The sequence below is a fragment of the Sinocyclocheilus rhinocerous genome, unplaced genomic scaffold (assembly GCF_001515625.1).
Source record: "Sinocyclocheilus rhinocerous isolate Xijiao unplaced genomic scaffold, SAMN03320098_v1.1 scaffold5, whole genome shotgun sequence".
Classification (NCBI taxonomy): Eukaryota; Metazoa; Chordata; class Actinopteri; order Cypriniformes; family Cyprinidae; genus Sinocyclocheilus; species Sinocyclocheilus rhinocerous.
The window spans coordinates 269,768-291,432 of record NW_015661874.1 but is presented as its reverse complement, the minus strand read 5'-3'; the positions used below and the strand labels follow the sequence as shown (position 1 = coordinate 291,432).

The 21,665-nt window shown below is 35.7% G+C and overlaps 1 protein-coding gene across 1 annotated transcript in view; it reads right to left on the bottom strand.

Moving 5' to 3' along the window:
• LOC107726638 (CUB and sushi domain-containing protein 3-like) overlaps positions 1-21,665 on the bottom strand; it is a 274,484-nt gene that overhangs the window by 147,760 nt on the left and 105,059 nt on the right. Inside the window, exons 15-24 of the mRNA XM_016536300.1 lie at positions 20,801-20,995; positions 18,851-18,867; positions 17,124-17,266; positions 16,838-17,025; positions 16,139-16,327; positions 11,730-11,846; positions 9,631-9,846; positions 4,505-4,693; positions 3,254-3,423; positions 2,422-2,578 (exon numbers count right to left, since the gene is read on the bottom strand). Of these exons, the coding sequence (XP_016391786.1) occupies positions 2,422-2,578; positions 3,254-3,423; positions 4,505-4,693; positions 9,631-9,846; positions 11,730-11,846; positions 16,139-16,327; positions 16,838-17,025; positions 17,124-17,266; positions 18,851-18,867; positions 20,801-20,995 (1,581 nt within the window). The remainder of the gene's footprint in view (positions 1-2,421; positions 2,579-3,253; positions 3,424-4,504; positions 4,694-9,630; positions 9,847-11,729; positions 11,847-16,138; positions 16,328-16,837; positions 17,026-17,123; positions 17,267-18,850; positions 18,868-20,800; positions 20,996-21,665) is intronic.

Here is a 21,665-nt window from a genome sequence, read left to right as displayed (position 1 = left end):
GTCTTGAAATACAACATCTGAACAATATTTGAGGTGTGGTAACCATAGTAGAAGTGGAATACTTGACTCTGGTCTGTTGAATTATTAGAAAATAATGCACACCCGAGGTATAATGAATTATTTTCTAATAATTCAACATCGTTAATTATTCCTTACTAATATAATATAATATAATATAATATAATATAATATAATATAATATAATATAATATAATATAATATAATATAATTTGATATATAATATAATATAATATAATATAATATAAAAAAATCTATCTGAAATGGTGTGAGACTAAATAAGGGAGAAATTTTTGGGTGAACTGTTCCTTTAAATTATACTTTGTTCTGAGTTCTCTTTCACTTTTTTTAAGTGCCAAATGCACGTTATCAGTGCCTGATAGACAAATGAGAGGCTGTCAGTGCCACGCAGTAAATGAGCAAGTCCATCTAAACGCCTCCAGCGCTGGGCATTAGTAAGTCACTCCTCCATTCTCAAAGAGCCGAAGCGGTGCTCAATACCGCCGATAACCTCATTCACACTCATGTTTTCCTCACGCTGGGACGTTACTGTTACGCTACCACCAGCTATAATCCTGCTGCAGAGCTTGTGCACGCTTTATGATTAAGATATTAAATAATACGGCACTGTGAACTGTGGTAGACACATTAGAAAACTTCTCATGAGAAAAGAAAAACCTATAATTTCAAACAAAGGAAATTAAGAGTCTCTGTGCTTTCTCAATGGCACTAATAATCCATGCATAAGATGCCGCTAATTCAAAGGGTTTCATTTAAAAAGCAATAAACCATGTGTGTGGTGTAGCGAGTGCTGGGGACAATTATACAGTTCAAGCAGACAATGAAATGAAGATATTAATCCAGAAATGAAAATTAATTGAGCTAATATATTCCACTGTGAGGTGAGAGGTGGCTTATGGCACAAAGATTGAGAGGGAGCAGGAGACCTCATTCATATCTGTAGGCATTTGCACGTAGAAATGCATGTAGAAATTAATACACCTGCCCATAATACTGTATTGACAACTAGATTATTTAGTTGTAATTATTTTGCTTCTCTGTATATTTGTGACAAACTGTAGCAAAACTGTTTTGCTTATTTTTCTTTAGCATACAGTTTGGATGTCATATTTCAGTCATTTACGTCCACGATGGTCAGATTATCTTTCTTACAATTTGATAAAACATTGGTTCCTAAAAAAGATAGAGGCTAACATTTGAGTAAATCACTTGTATTATCAAACAGTAACATTTTAATTACTTACCAAAGCCAATTTTTAATGACATTTGACACTTGGTGAGTGCTCATTTTTGACCATTTTTGTACAATATCAATGCACTGACAGCATCCTAAATGTAAACCTTTATGCATTCACTACTGTTCAAAAGTTTGGAGCTGGTAAGATTATTCTGAGGGAAAGAAATTAATACTTTTATTCAGCAAGGATGCATTACATTGAACAAAATTGTCAGTGAAGTCATTTATAATCTTATTAGAAATGTATAATAATAATCATTTCTATTTCAAATAAATGCTGTTCTTTCTAACATTCTATTCATCAAAGAATCCTGAAAACAATGTATCAAATCATATTAGAATGATAGCAGAATAATGCAGCAAATCACAAAAAAGCTGTGACAGGCAAGACACAAAAAAAGATGTGCATTACAGGAATAAATTATATTTTAAAATATAATCAAATAGAAAACAGTTATTCTAAATTATAATAATATTTCACAATATTACTATTTTTACTGTATTTTAGGTCAAATAAATGCAGCCTTAGTGAGCAGAAGAGACTTCTTTCAAAAACATTAAAAACTGACCGCAAACTTTTGAATAAGAAATGCTGGAACTTTTATATGGGTGCAGGAGTTCAGCACTCAGACACATTCCCACAGAGGACTCTCATTTATCAGTAAATTATGGCGAAGCATTGTGCGAGAACATCCGTTTTAATTGAAGCTTTATGAAATCCAGATGGGACTAATAAAAGTACAGTAATTTGCAGCCTTGGTAGGAGTGAATTTAATTATCATCAAAGCTCATCAAGTCTGAAATATTAGTGAAACACTGTTGATGTTACATGTCCCACTTGCTTCTATTAGCTTGTGGGCGACACACGACTAGTTTCAGGAGTTTGTGAGCTCTACACACGAATTTGTGAACACCCCAAATGAACTTAACTCAAATGTCTACAGCATGTGCTTCATGCACGCAGATTGACTTTATTTTCACTTTTGGGTAATAAAAGCTACACCGGGCAGGCAGCTGACTAAGAGCTACTGAAGTCATGTAATCTAAGTCTGGTTGTGACAGATTAAAGGCTGGAAGCTCTAGTGTGTGTGTGTGTGTGTTTCTACAAGCAGTGTGGAAGAAAGCAAGTGTACGAGAAGACTTACTGCTGTAAACCAGCTTAAAACCCTCAGCCGTATCCTCTTGATCAGAATAAAACTCCAGCCACAGCTGATTCGACGTGCTGGTCAACGACTGACCTAACATAGAGGAACCTGAGAAACCTCCCAGAACTTCTGCTGTGTTGTCTGGACCATCATACAACTGGGGAAACAGACCAGAAAAGTCTATAGGGTTTCCCAGCAAACAAAACATGTTCTAAGAATGTTTTACTAATGTTAGGAAAACATTATTTCTGAATGTTCTCAGAAACATCCAGCTTTGAAAAAATTGTAAAAACGTTTTATCTAGGTCATGTGAATGTTAAAGGGGTCTGATCTTTAAAAAAGCATCATATGACCCCTTTAAAAAAAAAAAAACATTAAGGGAATGTTACATTTTTTATCATTTTGCAAACATTATGGGAATGTTACTTTCAAATGTTCTCTGATTTATTTGAAACAAGTAGCAAGCAGTCTAAAAAAAACCATTAGACTAACATCCAACTAAAATGTTTCACAAAATTATTAACACGATGTATAAATAATGTTTTTGTGCTAAAATTGTGAAAGCGACCAGAAAACTTTATGCGGTTCTATTAACATTACTAGAAGAACGTTTGTTCATAACATTTCCAGAACATTCCCTGTTAGGTGGGTTGGCGTTAATGTGTTGCTAAGCAAACAATACATTGCTTTAAGCATTTATATCCATTGCAAATAGACAAATATTGCCCAAAATACTACATTTTTGATTAAATGACGTGTTTTGGTGCTTTTAGAATCAAATGAATGTGTGTTGCAAGCATGACTCTGACATCGGTGTACATGCAGTACTTACCTTAAGAACGTCACCATGAGACAGATTAAAGGTGCTAGCTGAGATGTTGACTCCTTTTCCTGCCTGTACTTGAATGTTGTAGATGCACTCGTGGTTGTTCTCGTAATTGCGAGGGTACTTTGGGGACAACAGGACACCGGCGTTCTTGGAAACAGTTGAGCCGCACTCAGCTATGGACAATGGGGAACCGTAGTGACATAGTGGAACAGCAATGCGTAAAAAGTGTAAATTTGGGGAAATAAAGAAAAAAGCAAAAATCTAGGTATTCAGAAAGACAACACATCATCAAAACATGCAGTAGATTTAAAAAAAAAACATCTTGAACAACATATTTTGTCACTCATTAGTTGCATTAGAGTCAGTACTGTATAAATGCAATGCGTTTAACTTGACCATCAATTTTCAACACATGAAGAAAAATCATCCGCAGTTTCTCTGTCATGACTTGTTATTTGATTACACTGTCAAAGGGTAAGAAATCGTACTCAAAATTGGATAATAAATAAATACCACATTTATTTCCATAACTAGATGTGAATCACTAAATTAACATGAAACATACTTTAATTTTATAATACCATTACCATTTAAAATGTTTATCAATTGAAGTACTATTTTAATAATAAGTAGTATATAATAAGTACACTCTAAAAATGATTTATCAAAGTTGTAAATAAAACACAGATTGGAGTATGTTTTACAAGAAAATACTGTTTCAGTCTAAGAAATTGTCCTCAAAATTAATGCATATTTAATTCCAAACTAGATGCAAATCACTCAATTAAACTTGAAAGCTATTTGCATGTTATAACAATTAGGATAACACCATTTAAAATGCATGCTTTTCAAAGTATTATTTATTACTATATAAGTAAGTACTTTGTAAAATCAGATTTTTTGACGATTATTAGAATACATTTCACAAGAAAATACAATTGCAGTCTTTCTAATTCATTTGCCGTTTCCTTGTAATTAATTGTGAAATGTACAAGCAATTTTGGAGTGAAAATTGTTTAAGTAAATTTGTTCTCTGATTTATTTGAAACAAGTAGCAAGCAGTGTATCATTTTGTGTATAATACGTATAATAAGTAGTATTTATTATACTGTGCAGCAAGCTTTGAGTAGTACACTACTACTCCATTCAGAACACAGTACAACTCAATAGCCTGTCGTCGCTGAACTCGAATGCAACCATGGAGACTTGTCAAACTCTGGACGTCCAAGCAAATGAGAGCAGCTGACCACGTACCCACACACCTTGGCAGAGGTGCACTCCATATGCGCCGTCCACCGCCCAGGCAAGTGATTTCTCGAGCGCCCTGCAGGCGGTAACCAAGGTCACAGGAGAACGTCAGAGTGTCGCCGATGCCAAATCTGCCACCGCTGTGCCTGCCAAACTGGGGCACACCAGGGTCCTCACAAGGCTCCAAATCATATTCTAATAATAAAATGAACAGCAAAAAGTTTAGCCGGAAACCTAGTTGACCTCATTTGCTGGTGCTGGTGTTATGCAGGTTGAACTTTATTGTATGCTAAAACTTACTGTAATATGGCTTTGCAGGATGTGACAAAGATAATTCATGTAAACTGCAAAAATCAGGAATTAGTTATGAGCTCTTTGGCTCTGTTCCGAACCCTAGTGAGATACCACATAGGCAGCATTTTAAAGGAATAGTTCACCTAGAAATGAAAATGTGCAGAAAATGTACTCACCCTCAGGCCATCCAAGATGTAGCTGAGTTAGTTTTTTTATCAGAACAGATTTGGAGAAATTTAACATTGCATCACTTGCTCACCAATGGATCCTCTGCAGTGAATGGGTGCCGTCAGAATGAGAGTCCAAACAGCTGATAAAAACATCACAATAATCCACAAGTAATCCACACCACTCCAGTCCATCAGTGTCTTGTGAATTGAAAAGCTGTGTGTTTGTAATAAACAAATCTATCATTAAGAAGTTTTAACTTCTGGGTAAAATAAGAGTCCCCCATCCACAATATTGCTTTCTCCAGTGAAAAAGTCGTCTTGTCTGAATCAAGAGAGAAATATGCACAGATCAAGCACTGTTTATAAGCAAAAACAGTTCAAAAGAGCTCCAAAAAAAAAAAATTGTAGGTAGAATTTAATGTGAGAGACAACAGGATATTAAATTTTTCACTAGAGGATGTGTTATTATTGATTATTATGGACTTATATTTTGGTAGTGACTGTTTTAAAGTTAAGGTGCCTTAATGATGGATTTGTTTCTTACAAACAAGCAGCTTTTGTCTTCTCCAGATGTTAACTGATGGACTGGAGTGCTGTGGATTACTTGTGGATTATTGTGATGTTTTTATCAGCTGTTTGGACTCTCATTCTGACGGCACCCATTCACTGCAGAGGATCCATTGGTGAGCATTGGTAATGCTAAATTTCTCCAAATCTGTTCTGATGAAGAAACAAACTCATCTGCATCTTGGATAACCTGAGTACATTTTAAGCAAATGTCATTTTTTGGATGAACTATTTTTTTAAGAATCATAGATGTGCTCTAGATGCAAAGTCTGCTTCAAAGAGTAATCATTAAAAAAAAAAATCTAAATTGCTATTTAGATTCTAAAAATTACTGATAAAGATAGTCGCAGTAAAAAAAATAAAAAATAAAATACATTTAAACTTCTCATGTGAACTTCTGCATGTATGTATTTAAGAATCATAGATGTGCTCTAGATGCAAAGTCTGCTTCAAAGAGTAATCATTAAAAAAAAAAAATCAAAATTGCTATTTAGATTCTAAAAATTACTGATAAAGATAGTCGCAGTAAAAAAAATTAAAAATAAAATACATTTAAACTTCTCATGTGAACTTCTGCATGTATGTATGACAGCCTACAGCCTTCATAGATGGACGCTGATGTGATTTAGGTTAAAAACACATAAATACTCAGTACATGTCAAACGATCTGTAATGACAGACAAAGCAATAGTGATCACATAATAAAAACAGTTCCTCACACTTGTGTGGTGCAACATTAGGCCTACTGTCTATGAAGTGAACAAAGGACCGAGTTCTGACGTGATCTGGAACTTCATTAAAAATAAAGTTCATCCACTCTTTCCTAATGTTGGGGTGAGAAGGAAGGCGATGCAAAGACTGTGTTTTTTCACAACACATTTTTATCGTTTGGTTTCTGTGTAGACCTGCATTTGGCTCTCCCGTTATTACACTGCATGCGTGAATCGGTGGGCGGGGCTAAACAGGCAGTGATGTAGAATCGGTGGGCGGGGCTAAACAGGCAGTGATGTAGAATCGGTGGGCGGGGCTAAACAGGCAGTGATGCAGAAGCAGGCGTTGATCTTCTTCTGCGGAGACGGGGTTTAGCCACACTATTACGTCATAAAGTGACACATTCCACAACCTGTCATTTGGCAGATTGGCTTCAATATAAGCTGTTTAATTTAAGGAAGTTTTTATAGTACAATGACCACTTATATGTCAGTAGATCAAGGGAATTTTGATTTCTCAGTTCTTGACCCCTTTAAAGTCATATACCATTAGCTTAGCACCATGCTAAAGTACCATTCTATTGGAAGTGTCCTCAGGTCTTCTTCGCCTGAGGAGTGCTAATTACTGTAGATGAGGCAAATATTTAAACAATTGTCATGTATTTGGTAGAAGAATTATCACAACAGTTATTAAAACGTTTTGAAATTTGTTCCTGATAAATGACACGCAGTTCTTCTTGTTGCTTTATTTTAGCATGGTACTTCAGTCTTGATATTCAACCAATGTCTCGTGTAACATCACATCATGATTCACAGAGTAAACAGAGAGTGAACATTTACCCTGGGTTATCTGCAAGCACTTAAACAATCAATTACAGCTATGATAGCAACAGTGTGAATCATTTACACACATGTAAATGATATGCAGAAACGGTTAGTGTAGGACCGCAGCTGCGGTTTCAATTAGATCCTGGCGCAATGAGTTCAGATGACTTTGATGGTCGATGGCAACGACATGAATTGCTTGTTTGCCACTTTTGCTTCCTCTGAGCTCTAATATCAAATATTCAAATCTATTTAGAAACACAATGTGTTCAGCATATGAACACTTGCACCTTGTCACTCCGAAGCTGTATAGAAAATTGAATAGATTTCATATTATGTAAAGATATCAGTTCTCGTCCTTGAACTTTCAACATTAAGGCTGGAATGTTAATGGTGGAAAGCTTTTGTCTGCAGTTTCACGCCTGATACTTTTCGCATTATGCATGTCTGCTTCTGTCAATCCCATCAATATTCAGTACCAGAAAAAGGTCAACCGCTGTTTTCATCAGGTAATATATATTAGGCTAATACAGGAACTTGGCTTCTGGATAATTGTATGGGTATTCATAACTCCAGTCATTAATTAATGTATATGATGGCTCAAGTAAACATTAGCCAAACCCTATGGGCTCTTCTCACAACTTGGCTTTATATCAGAACAGCATGTCCTCTAACAATGTATTATGCTGACCTAAAATAAATAGTTCAGCCCAAAATCTGTCCAACTGGAAGGCTTTTTGAAGCTCAGTTGAATGGAGAAGATCTGTGTAAAAATTCTTCGTATTATTCTTAGAAAACAAAAATGGGATGGTAATGACATGGGAATGCATAAAAATGCTTATTTTTTATTTTTTATTATTTTTAGATGAACTATTCCTTTAAAGCCTGTTATTCCTGTTAAAAAAGGTAACAATTTACTTAAAGACTTTATGTATAATGTATTATACAGGTATCCATAATGTACATTGTAATGCATTATATCATTTCATAAATAATTGTAACCAAAGTTAAAATGCCTTCAAATATTTGACGTTTTTTTTGGTAATGTGTTTTAATGCATTATACTTTCTAAAGGTGTAATGATGAGTATTATAATGTATTGTAACTATGGTTACAATTATTAATAAAATACACAATGCATTATAAGGTGTATTACAAGACATAAGTAAAGCATTAAAACTACTTTTATAATGAATTATATATAAAGGCTTTAAGTAAAGTGTTACCAAAAATTACTGTAACCAGTCATGAACAGATATTCGGTGCAACTGCTTTAAAATACTGTTGGCTTCCTGGCGGTTTCTCGACTATGAGCTCATATTTAGCTGTCAAATAGGTTTCTTTTCCACTTTTACGTCAAAAGGTAGATCAACTAATTCCATTAGACGGCAGCCCAGTTTAACCCAGTGCCCAGTGGGTATCCGGTGGTGACCGTGCAGCGCAGCAGGATGATCCAGTGGGGATCTGTGACTAATGAAAAACGCAGCCCAAAGCCAGCTCTAATATCAGCCAGCAGTTCGCCGCTAAAGTCTGACGAGAAGACTGCCGGGAACACTGATAAGACTCAGACTTTCAATAAGCCACTGAGACGAAGCTCAAGTTGTTGCCAATTGATTACCTTTATCAATGTACAAAACACCATCTATATCTAATTGCTGCTATGACTTTTCATAGAAACAGTAGGAGCTGATGACGATAGCTGCTGCTCTTGTCCTACAATAACCTTTGATAATATCCTCAGATTTGGATTCATTATTAGATCTTATACTAAAGGATGGTATGGCTATCAGTTTCATTAGGGAAAAAATAATTATGTAAATTATTGCACTGTTAGCAAAATTTTGTGCTGTAAAAGTTTGTGTAAAAGTTTGCAATTTTTTAGGAAAGAATGGGTTTATCATTTCACAATTTAGGTAAAAATGGTTTTACAAACAATCTGCACGGAAAATTGTGTAGCTCAGTGTTTATGTAACTTGTCACAATGAACTGATTACATCAATTTATGTAAGAATGGTTTCATGAATGATTTACAGAAAAAATGGCTTTGCTCAGAATGGCTGGCTCTCTTCGTAAACTGTTACAAATCGAATGCAACAATTTACATAAAATTGTGTGCATTGCAGATGCTTTCTATCAAAACGGTGTGTCCTCTAACAATGCATCACTCTGACCTTAAAGGAATAGTTTAGTAAAAAAAAAAATTGCTCTATGTTGATGATTTCTGACCTTTTTTTAGAGCTTAGTTAAATGGGAAAGAGCAGTGTAAAAAATCTTCACATTTTTCCTCAAAAAACGTAACAGCATATAAGCTTGTAGTGACATTGGGATGCACAAAAATTGCATAATTTTAATTTCAGATTAACTATTTTTTAGAATTTACTGCTATTCTTTGCAAAAAAAAAAAAGGTTTGGGGCAACTGAAACTGATAATAATAATAATAATAATAAATAAACAAACCAATAAACTAATAAACAAATAAATAATAAGTAAATAATTAAGAATAATAACAACAGTAAAAGACCTAAATGAACCATAAAATCAAATGGGACACACTGATTCTTTCACCTGAGAAAGAGATGTTGAAACCCTGGAAGGAGATGGAAAAGTCTGAGATGAAGCGAAGCTGAGCCTTGAAGTTGCCGTAAAGCCCGGCGTTGACTGGCAGGGGTCGTTGCGAACCGGTGAGCCGGGCGAGGGGCCGCGCAAAACTGCCGTTCTCCGTCAGGAGCAGATAGTCATGGTGATCCTCCAGGTGAAATGCATGAAACGTGAACTGCACACCTGAGAAGAGGAGGCATCAGATGGGGACACCAATTACCGTATTGACCCGAATATAAGACGATGTTTTTTTCTTGGAAATACATCTGAAAAAACGCGGTTGTCTTATATTCAGGGTCTAGACTTTGACATGTCAATAATACACCCACAACAATAGGTGGCGCCAAATACGCATAAAACGAGTGTGCCATGAAATACATAATGTAACGCGTGTTGTAAAGATCGCGAGTAAAAACAAAAGAAAAAGAAAACCTTACAGCTGCATGAGTCGTGACTGTCACGTTAGCCTGATGGGACCAAACTCCCTTTGTGATTTTAAAACGTAAGACAGTACCCAGATTTGAAGACTACAGTAAGATTTAACTTCTACTGTTAATAAGATTTTGGTAGGCTACTATTAGATGGATAGACTAAATGTCCTAATTCAGATGGGCTACCTGTTTTTTTTTTTTTTAATGGTATATCAAAAAGTGTATATTTTTTAAATGTGATTGTTGGTACATTTTACCCGTTTTTACCATACTTTCCAAACAAAAATTAAAATAGGAAAAATATGCAATATGAAAATAATTGAAGACAAAATGTGTTTTACTGAGAAAAAACAAGATTTGGTTTATAAAATGGCTTTTTCCAAAAGGTACATCTGGAAAAAGGGGGGTCGTCTTATAATCCGGGTCGTCTTATATTCGGGCCAATACGGTATATACTTCTTCAACAGGACACATCATGTCAAAAGAAATTACTTGGATTCTTTAAGGAAACAAGGTGTAAGTGGAAAAATTATGGCGGTGTCTTTAAATAAATTGAGGATAAATAAATCTATCTCAGCTAACGCTGTAAACTACATAGGGAGCCCTATTACTATTATACTATTAAAGTTTACAATTAACAACAGAGTACAAAACATTAAATTGCTATGTATTTTTAGATATAATAATTAACACTCAAATAAAAAAATTGTATGGAAACATGTAAATTGCGCACAAGGCATTTTTATATCAACTAAATCTAATTATAAAATGATGTTTCAACTCCAATTCTTTCTTTAAATAATTAAATAATAATTTTCACAGTGGACAGATTAATTTAAACATGCATTAAATAATTAAGACATCACAAACAGGTCATGTAAAATATAAATTATATATATAGATAGAGAGAGAGAGAGAGAGAGAGAGAGAGAGATAGAGAGAGAGAGGCAGAGGCTAATACAGTGCATATATTTGGTGAAATGCTCTTCTGAATTGCTGGACTGAGGTAAATGTAATGCTATGTGACATTGTTCACAAGCTGTTTTATTGACGTCTTTCCATAGTTGAAACACTAATTGAGCGATTACATAAGACACAAGATGTTTATTCATGTTTATTTCATGTTATAACTGGTAATAAAGAGGAAGGGATGATCGCTGCTGTTTAAACTGAGGTGCCTATACAGCATTAAAGTGTCAAAATTGTATTTATTGTTTGAATTTCTGAATAAAACAGACAGAAATTAAAAGATGTGACTTTGTTTTTCCTCGAAAGGTACAAAACGCAAAGCTTATTGTGATTATAGGACAGGATATAATGTCTATAAAGTTTTATTCATGCATTAATAAAACAGCAGATTAGAAGATCAGTCTTGGGATTTAAGAATGGATATTGATTCGTTAAAATAGAAGAATAGTTAGAAGTTTTAAACCAAGTTCTACACATTCAGTGGATAAAACAATGTATTTGTTCGGTACACTCACACACACATACACAGTGTGTGTTCAATAAATAAAAATACACACTTGTATGTGTTCATTGACACCTAAAAAAATGACCTTTGACAGATCTGATGTCAAAAGCGAGCTCTCATCTTCTTCTGACAGCACATGAAGAATTCTCCTGGGTACGTACCTTTGCCATGGCTGACCTCCAGAGTCCACGTGCAGTTTAATGAGTTGGGATAGAGCTCTGGAAAGCCGGGAGAGAGGATGATGCCCTCTGGGCCCTGGACATCGCCTCCGCACAGAGCTGCAGGAAGACATGTGTGGAATCTTAAAAAAGATCTGAAACTTTACAGGAAGCACATATGCAACTGTTCTTGTATCACTTTTAGTTTCTCCGTTTTCAGAGACTTGAGCAGGAATTCTGTTGAGATAAGCAGTGTTCAGCTGAGGGAATTCAAAGAGTAGTGTGTAACCTTCACCGGAAGTAAAAATACCACTGAAAGGTTAACGAGAGTAATGAGAATTTCTTCTACTTTGAGCTACTTTCCACCTGCCGTTGTCTCCAGAAAAGGTCACAACCCCACTTTACTTTGTCTATGAAAGTTTCCTAAGAAAATGAGTGAGTGCTGCTGTCCATGCAAAACTCTCTGCCATGGTGCTAGGAGGTTATGGATGATTGCATGAGAATTGCTATGCTGTTTCAAAGTGGTTGCTCACTGGTTAGAGTTAGAAGTGTCCAACTACAGGTCTCGATGACATTCTTCTTCGATGAATGTCTATGCATTTATTTTCACACAAACAGTGCAGGAAGAGATACTTTTAAAACTTAGGCTTAGAAGTTTAGCAGAATAAATAATGATACTTGGCTTAGCAAACAGTCCTAATAATACTGAATTTCAGAAACGTTGACATCTAATTGCACACAAGAAGTAAATGCACTTATGTCATTGAGATGTCAATGAAAGCGCAATCTGAAAGCGGAACTTGGCACTAGCAGCATCAAAATCATGGGTTTGATTCCCAGGGTATGCATGAACCCATAAAAAAATTGCTTTGGACAAAAGCATCTGCCAGATGCATAAATGATGTATGAATAATGAATGTGTGAAAATCATTTGTGAAACCAAGACTAAGATCATTGTTAAAAATAATCATGTGTAAAATGATTGCAATTTTAGGTAAGAATGGTTTCATCATGTCACCATTTAAGTAAAAATGGTTTTCTGAAAAATTTGGACAGACATTTGAGTTTGGAATGGTCCAATACTCATGTAAATTCTCACACTGAACTGAATACAATTAATGTAAGAATGGTTTTACAAATTATTTTCAAATAAATTAATTCTGCTTTGTTTGGCTCTTTTTGTGAACTGGAGCATCGAAATGAATGTGGCAATTTACATGAAATTTGTGCACACTGCAGATGAAAATTTAAATAAAAACATAAAAATGGGAATGCATTAACTCGTTTAGAAAAATGCTTATGACAAATGCATCTGCCAAATACATAAATGATGCATAAATAATGTAAAATTAAAAAGTACATCATGTTCATCACATATTATTTCACAAAATATTTTAGACTTTTGCAAACAAAAGAATGAATTTGGATACATCTTAAAGCATATTAACAAAGTAAATGTTGTGCCAAGGAATGCTGAAGTGACACTGCAGATGAAGAAAAATCCGCAAGACATTCACATGCATTGTATAAACTCTTGGTGACGTAAATGTGTGTAATCAGAAAATCTGAAACTCATGGCTCATCTCTAATTGTGTTTCTTCTGAACACAAATTGAAAAGCGACTCAAGGTGTCTCAAGAAACCTTATCATAGCGTCTTCTACTAAACCAAAAGCTGAAATAGGCTGGTGGCATTATCTCGGCAGGGCTTAGGCTATTGATTGTGGCAAATATAGATCTTGAGTAATGGTCAAACCAAAGAAATACATTTTAGTCCCATGCTAAGACTTGACTGAAAACTAGTAACAGCCAGAGATAATATCATGAAATGGAACAGAAAATCATTTTGAAACTGAGCTAACATTTTCAAACATGTTAAGTGCTTGAATGAAAACACTTTAGGTCAGAAATGGCATCCTTTAGATTTATCTTTGAAATACTGAAGTGAATTTCACTATTATTTTTATTTTTCACTATTACTTTCACCCAGAGACATAGGGCTGCAACCCAACTCACATACCTTTACTACATACTAAAAGTATGCACTTTAAGACGCATATATATATAAATATATATATATATATATATACCTTCTCAGTCAAAATGCATGGGATTGTTGACTCAGTTGATTTAAATGGTATTAGCATATTGCTAAGCTAACAATGCACAATGCTAATAAGTTACACACAAATGTATTGGGTAAAATCCTAACAGTCCTAAGTAAACTACGAGTATAGCCATGCCAACTATGCATTTTGGGACTGTCTTCTCCATGAAGGATACCAGAAATTCTGCCATAGTTTTTGACCAAAAGAAGGTATTCTAGAAAGGCTAGGCTGCGGAATGAAGCTATCTACTCTTTCTTTTTTGGGAGCAAACTTATTATGCCTTGAAATGCCACAAAGATTTGGAGCAGAGCCACAGTATGCAAACTGGGATGCAGTCATAGTCATTGCTTCTTGAGATGTCCAAACTAAGACCTGAACTTCAGAATTCAAGGAATGAAGGCAGATTTCCTCAGCGACTTCACCTTTAATGATAATGAATGTCAGCGTCACTCCCCGTGAGACGATAAAAGAGTCTAGCGCCTCGGGCTCAACATCTGCCTAAATCTCTTTCTTTCTTTCCTCCGGCACCGTGAAGTACCCAAAATATTTCCTCCATATTCAGTTAATTCAGAATGACACAAAGTTATTAAAATTGAACAGGCCAAATGGGCCAGACATGCTAAGAGTGCCCTTTTGGAAATAAGAGCATTTTACCGGAAGGTTAAAGTCAACAAAAAGGAGCCTGTTTACTTTCTAAGTTCCTGGTCTTACTGTTGTTCCAAATAAAAAAATGTTCTTCTACAACATCTTGCTCCTACAATGAAATTGCTCAATTCTGGCAGCGAGTTCTTCTGAACCAATCCATTCCTGACAGATAAAATCAAGTCTAGCCATGCCAACTATGCATTTTGGGACTGTCTTCTCCATGAAGGATACCAGAAATTCTGCCATAGTTTTTGACCAAAAGAAGGTATTCTAGAAAGGCTAGGCTGCGGAATGAAGCTATCTACTCTTTCTTTTTTGGGAGCAAACTTATTATGCCTTAAAATGCCACAAAGATTTGGAGCAGAGCCACAGTATGCAAACTGGGATGCAGTCATAGTCATTGCTTCTTGAGATGTCCAAACTAAGACCTGAACTTCAGAATTCAAGGAATGAAGGCAGATTTCCTCAGCGACTTCACCTTTAATGATAATGAATGTCAGCGTCACTCCCCGAGAGACGATAAAAGAGTCTAGCGCCTCGGGCTCAACATCTGCCAAAGTCTCTTTCTTCCCTCCAGCAGCGTGAAGTACCCAAAATATTTCCTCCATATTCAGTTAATTCAGAATGACACAAAGTTATTAAAATTGAACAGGCCAAATGGGCCAGACATGCTAAGAGTGCCCTTTTGGAAATAAGAGCATTTTACCGGAAGGTTAAAGTCAACAAAAAGGAGCCTGTTTACTTTCTAAGTTTCTAAGTTCCTGGTCTTACTGTTGTTCCAAATAAAAAAATGTTCGTCTACAACATCTTGCTCCTACAATGAAATTGCTCAATTCTGGCAGCGAGTTCTTCTGAACCAATCCATTCCTGACAGATAAAATCAAGTCCAGTTCTACATTTTATTTCATTGAACTTCTTGTGTCACCCAGAAATGTCACATTACACAAGCAAAACAGGCTGCGGATGACAGTTTCATGCTGACTTGAAGTTTTAAGTACTAGATGTCTTGACAGAGAGTCCAGAGCATTGGTCGGAAGTCTGGAAGCAAACCAAACATTACCAGTGGTTTATAATTAAAACTTAAGGTGACAATCATATCCAGCTGAATAGACTAAGTCTTGTGTCAGCCCTCATTGCACCACAGCTACTCATAAAAAAGACAAAACTTTGAGAACTCAGTCACAGACATTTTAAGAATAGAATATCCAGTAAGACTCCAGTTGAAACCTCTATATATAATGCATAAGGAAGGGAATCATTTTGGTTTCATTTCCTTCTTTTGACACTATAGACAATAATAGGTCCAAAGAATACAAACTAATACGATTTTTGGCACCATACCTATTTTTATGCCCTGAATGTGCATCTTTAAATACACACTGCTATACGAACAACCAGTCAGCAATTATACTGATTTAAGTTTCAACAGAACTGGTTTTATTCAGAACTGATGTTTCCTGAGAAATTATGTTTTAGATGAGATGTATGTTTGCAGTCTGAATTGAATGTGATGAGAATTATTACATGCATGTACAGCCAGACTTCAATTACAATGCTCCTGAATATTCTTGAAATTGTTGTGAATGTCGAAATCAAAGAACTGTTTAAATGAGCAGCGCTAATTAGTCTAATTGAGATGTGTAATTGAGATGACAGCTTACCGTCACATGTCGGCAGAGGGTGGCTCCACCAGTGGTTCTTCTCACAGACCAACTGCTCCTCGTGGCTCAGTCTGTATCCGGGCTCACAGCCAAACCACACCACCGAGCCGATGGCCAAGTCCTGCCCGTAACGTATCCCATTTACGGGCACGCCGGGGTCCAAACATGAGTGAGTGTCCAGAGTGACGCCTGTAGCACAGCAAACGTAAAATGAGAGATTATTTAATGTAATTTAAATGTACAGTTAAAGGGATTCATTTCAATTTCATTTACAGTTTCATTTTATTGTGCATTAAAAGCAAATGTATAGTTTCGGGGGGAACTATGTAAACTTACCTAAAATTGTATTATTTCATTTAATTTAATTTCATCATTTTATTTTATTTTACTTTATTTTATTTCAAATTATGTTACTGTTACTTGCTGTACCACTATCAAATTAAGCATTGTATTTGCATTGTATGCAGCTGTGCTGAAATGGTTTGACAATATGAATGCAGTTTTTTGTCAAGCCAATAAAGCATTAAATCAAAAAAAGGATGAGAAAAAGACAGAATAGGCAAGAAATACAGAATGAGAAAGAATACTACAAAGAGAAATCCTCAAGCTGTTTGCTTGTGTGGAGAGACAGATACGATTCAGGTAGAAATATCATTTCTCAGGCAAAAGGCACCCAGTCCATAAAGACGGCTGACTCACTTTCATAAAAGAGCTTAAAGCCACTGTTAGAGCGACTGTTATCGGTGGTGAAGAGAAGATACAGGAAGTTGCCGCTGCTGAACAGGAACTGAGGGACTTGGGTGCCATTTAGAGAGGCGATTAGGGGCGAGAGGAGATTAGGCCCATCGTGAACCTCTAGAAAGTCATAATTGAGTTCTGTCTGGAACCTGCCGGAAAAATAAAAAAAGAAAACAGATCAAAGAAAAGAGATAATAAAAATTACAACGTGAAATGTGTTTCTATCCACACACACACAGCTCATTACACATGGCTGCCCAACTGTTCCTCACTGACCACCTCTTTTAATGAGAAGTCACAGGCACAGCCAGTGTTCACGCTGCTGTTTATTGATGGGATCAAATGGCTTTGTGATGTGCGAATAAACACAGATCTGCCGCAGTGAGCTTGCTTTAATGGAATAGTTAAGCTAATAATGAAAATACGGTCATTTACTAACCCTCGTGCTGTTCCAAACCTGTATGGCTTTCTGTCTTCTGCAAAATAACACCTTTTACATAATGCCCTAGTTTCTCTCTTCCAAACAGTGAAAGTATATAATAATAATCAGTGTCTGAAAGCTCCAAAAATAGCATAAAAAGCACCATAAAACTATCATTTTAATTACTATAAATTATGTAAGTTGCTCATAAGACTTGCACCATATTCCAAGTCCTTTATGCACTCTGTAAATTAAATATGTAAAAAGTATAAAAGAAAAAAATCACTTAAAAATGAAAGGGGAAAAAAATCAACATAAAATCTGGCATATTGCATCTTGATGCTCCATATAGGAAATTAACATCTGAGAGCTAAAGTTAGTGGAACAATTAATTAAATAATGAATTTGTCTGTTTCTCACATAAATGACAATTGCCACATGCACTACTTTTTATGATATCTTTAATTAATGTTTTTTTTTTTGTCCACATTCTCATTCATTTCATAGAAAAGAGCATCCAGCTCATTTATCATATTATCTCCTTTTGTATTTTACGGAAGTCCTACAGGACTGGCGTGCACAAGGGTACGTAAACGATGACAGAATTTAAATGTTTTCAGTGAAAAGCCAAAGCAGAGGTGTCAACCCCACTGCCCGAGAAACACAATCTCTGCTCGCCCAATCGAGTCCTCTGCTTTTGTGATGCCTCTCGAGGCGTCCCAGGAGTCTGTTAGATCAAACTACAGATCTGATGCTATTTCAATGGCCTACTCAAGGGAAGCATTGCAGTGTAAATGAAATAAAGTCAACCATTTGTAACTAGATATAGATTAATTAAATTTCCCTTTCACAGAAGGCCTCGATGGGCACCACGCCCAGCGTTAGATTTATACGGCAAACAGCGTGCGTATGGATCAAGCTTGTCAACATAACACTATGTAATAATGTATATAGACACTAATGGTGACTGTCTCCCTTGCGCTCTAGGTCTATGTGCTATGACAAACATTACTCGGAAGCAATAGCATCCTCCAGACGTTTCTACATGTGAACTTTGCCGCGATTAGCTGAAGCATGCCAGCAGAATGTTTATTAGAACACTTAGATTCAGCAAAGAAACCTCTTCTTATCAACTGTTTTTGCAGTACCGTGTCTCTGAATGTCTTTAGAGATTTAAAAAGTTCTTGATTTAAAGGTGCTGTAAGCAATTTTTTAATAAGACGCACAAAACGCTCCTGCTACCTGACATTTCTCACTAAAATAAGTGTCTTGAGAAATCAAACCGGTGTTTGTAAACAGCAGGAAAAAAGAGCCAGGGGAGCGAGCCACACTATTTTTATCCATTCAGAAACACTTTATGCATGTCAATCAATTCGAATAATCGGTTTTGCAAAGGTTTTATTACTTTAAAAAATCTGTTAGCAAAGAGAAAATTAATTGCTAGCTAACTGTTAGCATTCCCACTTATCTCTAAGACAGTAGCACTTGGTAACTAGCCAAAAACTTCACATTTAAGAGGAAAATCTGACTCTTGTGATTGTCAGTGATTTTACCATGGTAAACGGCATGCCTGCAGAAAAAAAAAGAATAAAAAAAAACAGCTTTCTACATGTCAATCGTTTCTCAGATTCAGTTTTGCAAAAGGAAGTTTTGATACTTGAAGAAAGCGGTCTGTTATAGCTGTTAGCATAAAGAAAGCTAATTGCTAATTACCATTCATCTCTGTGCTATAGAACTCTGGCCAACTTTACACTGTCGAGGGTCTTTAGAAAATTTTGTTTGTGGAGCCGGATTTTACAGCGAGAATATATGTTATTTATGTAAACAAAAAGGCGGAAGTTAGCAAAATGGCTGCTTATAGCATCATTAATCAATAAGGTGCAGATGCCAATGTTTGGCTATGTCAAAAAAACGTATAACTACTGGTCATACTTTCGCAAGGCCATTGTATTTCCCACTAACTCATTCCTTAGGCATGAAGCAGTGGCTGTCTTACATTGATTTTACTATGGTAAAGAGCATCCCTGTTGAAAAAACTAGCCTTAACTGGCTTTCTGCATGTCAGTTGCTTCACAGACCCGTTTGGCAAAGAAGTTTTAAAACATGATGAAAGCTGTCTGTTATCTGTTAGCATAGAGAAAGCTAACTGCAAACTATTAGCATTCCCATTCATTCCTACAACAGCTGCATATGGTAACTAGCCAAAAACTTGACACTTTTTTTGAGGGTCTCTGGAGAATTTTACTCTTGATTTGTTTGTAGAGCGGTTATGAAAAAAAAACTGTATGATTTAAGTAAATAAAAGGGCGGCAATAAGAAAAATGGCTGCTTATAGCATCTTTAATCAAAAAGGTACAGATGCCAATGTTTTGGTGCATTCAAGTCCTCCTGGGAAGTTCGTATTAAGTACGAGTTAAGAAGTCGCAATTACAACATCAGTTGTTTCCAGATCACTTTGGATAGAGGAAGATGGCGATGTACCTTTTCTAGAAAAAAATAAAATAAAATAAAAATAAAAAGCACATTATAAAAAAAAAAAACTTTTTTTAACCCTACAAGATGATGAATACAAAATGATGAATAAAGAATATGCATCAGTGTGTTTTTGCTTTGTTTTTATTCAATTTATAAAGGTGCTGTAAAATCAAGTGTTATATATTCACAATTGTACAATATTGTGGAATATTGCACATGCATCTTAGCTAGTTTTATTGTAAATGAATAAGCAAAAATAATAATTCCAATAATTTCAACAAATTTACCATTTCAATACAGACACTGAATCTATTGCACCCCTCATATTTTATCACTGATATGCCCCCAACTTGGAAACTCATGGCTTAAAAATATTCTGCGTTTCCCACTCAATATTGCAACATTGTGGAGGCGTTCACTTGCATTCAACTCCTAAATATGATCTTCCGACATTACTTGAACACACCATTTGACTGTCTGGTCATACAAACTACTAACTCATCCATAAGACATTAAGCAGTGGCCATGTCTTACAGTAATTTTACCATGGTAAAGGACATCTCGGCTGTCAAAAAAAGGTAAAACCAGCCCAAGTTAGCTGGCTGATCTTAAAAGGTTTTTCAACCACTTTTTTTAGCTGGCCGAATAAGTTATTCCAATCATAAACCAGCTAAGACCACCCAATCAGCTGTTTTAGGCACTCCACTTAACTTAGTTGTTAAGACTATCCTTCACCCGAGGTCAAATCAGTGTAACATAAAGACTCTTGATTGATGCAGGTGCAGGTAAGTAATATTTTCTCATCAAAGCTGGTGTTTACTGAATGCTTTTGTACGGTTGATAGAACAACTCAGATAATAAGTGGAACTAAACCACTTTTCTACGAGTTCAAGGGATGTAATTTAGATAATTTGAATTTAATTTAAATTTAGATCTTTCCAAAAAACATCCAAAGGCTACTCAAAGGCCATTTGATAACTTTTATTCCACAGAAAAGATTAGAGGAAACAAACACTTTTGAAACCTACCTTCACATTTGGGGATCAAACCACTCCACATCACCTTTCCCGCCTCCAGTTCACACACAATAGTATCTGAGCCTTGTGTCTTTATGAAGCCCTCCTCACACACCACTGAGATGGAGCTTCCCAGCTGGAAATTATTACCAAAGCGCTTGGCATTCATAGGCACTCCGGGATCCGGGCACTCATTGTGTCCAAACGCTGAACAAATAACATCAAAGCAAAGAGCTTGTTACTTGCAACGTGACTTACTTAATGAACTGGAAAGGAAAGAGCGAATGCATAATGGAATATCAAACTGTAGGAAACGGAGGATTGTGGGTAAACACTAGGGTCCTGTACGTCGTCGCACAAGCATTTGAGGATTATTTTGGCTGAGCTAATGGTGTGATGTTCAGCGAACAGGATTAAGTTGCTTGATGCTGGTGGATAAATGGCTTATGAATTAAATCGAGGAAAATATGTCCTTCCATATGTCTTACTTGACGGCTGTTCGGAATCTGATTGAAGACAATGCTTCGCATCCCAAAGATGTTGTTAGCAAACACTAAACCTTTTAAGAGTATTAATCCTTTTATCCAAGCTTTTTTTACTCTTTTTAGTCTAGAGCAGCCTAAAATAAACACACACACACAATAAATATATATATATATATATATATGTATGTGTGTGTGTGTAAGTATATGCGCACGTGTGTGTGTTTATTGTTTACTAAACCTATTAAAAATCAAATTTGGTAATCGAAATAATGATGAAATAAAGCAAAACAAATAGTAGATGCAAAACATAAACTTAAAAAACGTAAATAAAATGCAGCTTTAAAATAGCTTTTAAAGGGGTCATATGATGCGATTTAAATTTTTCCTTTCTC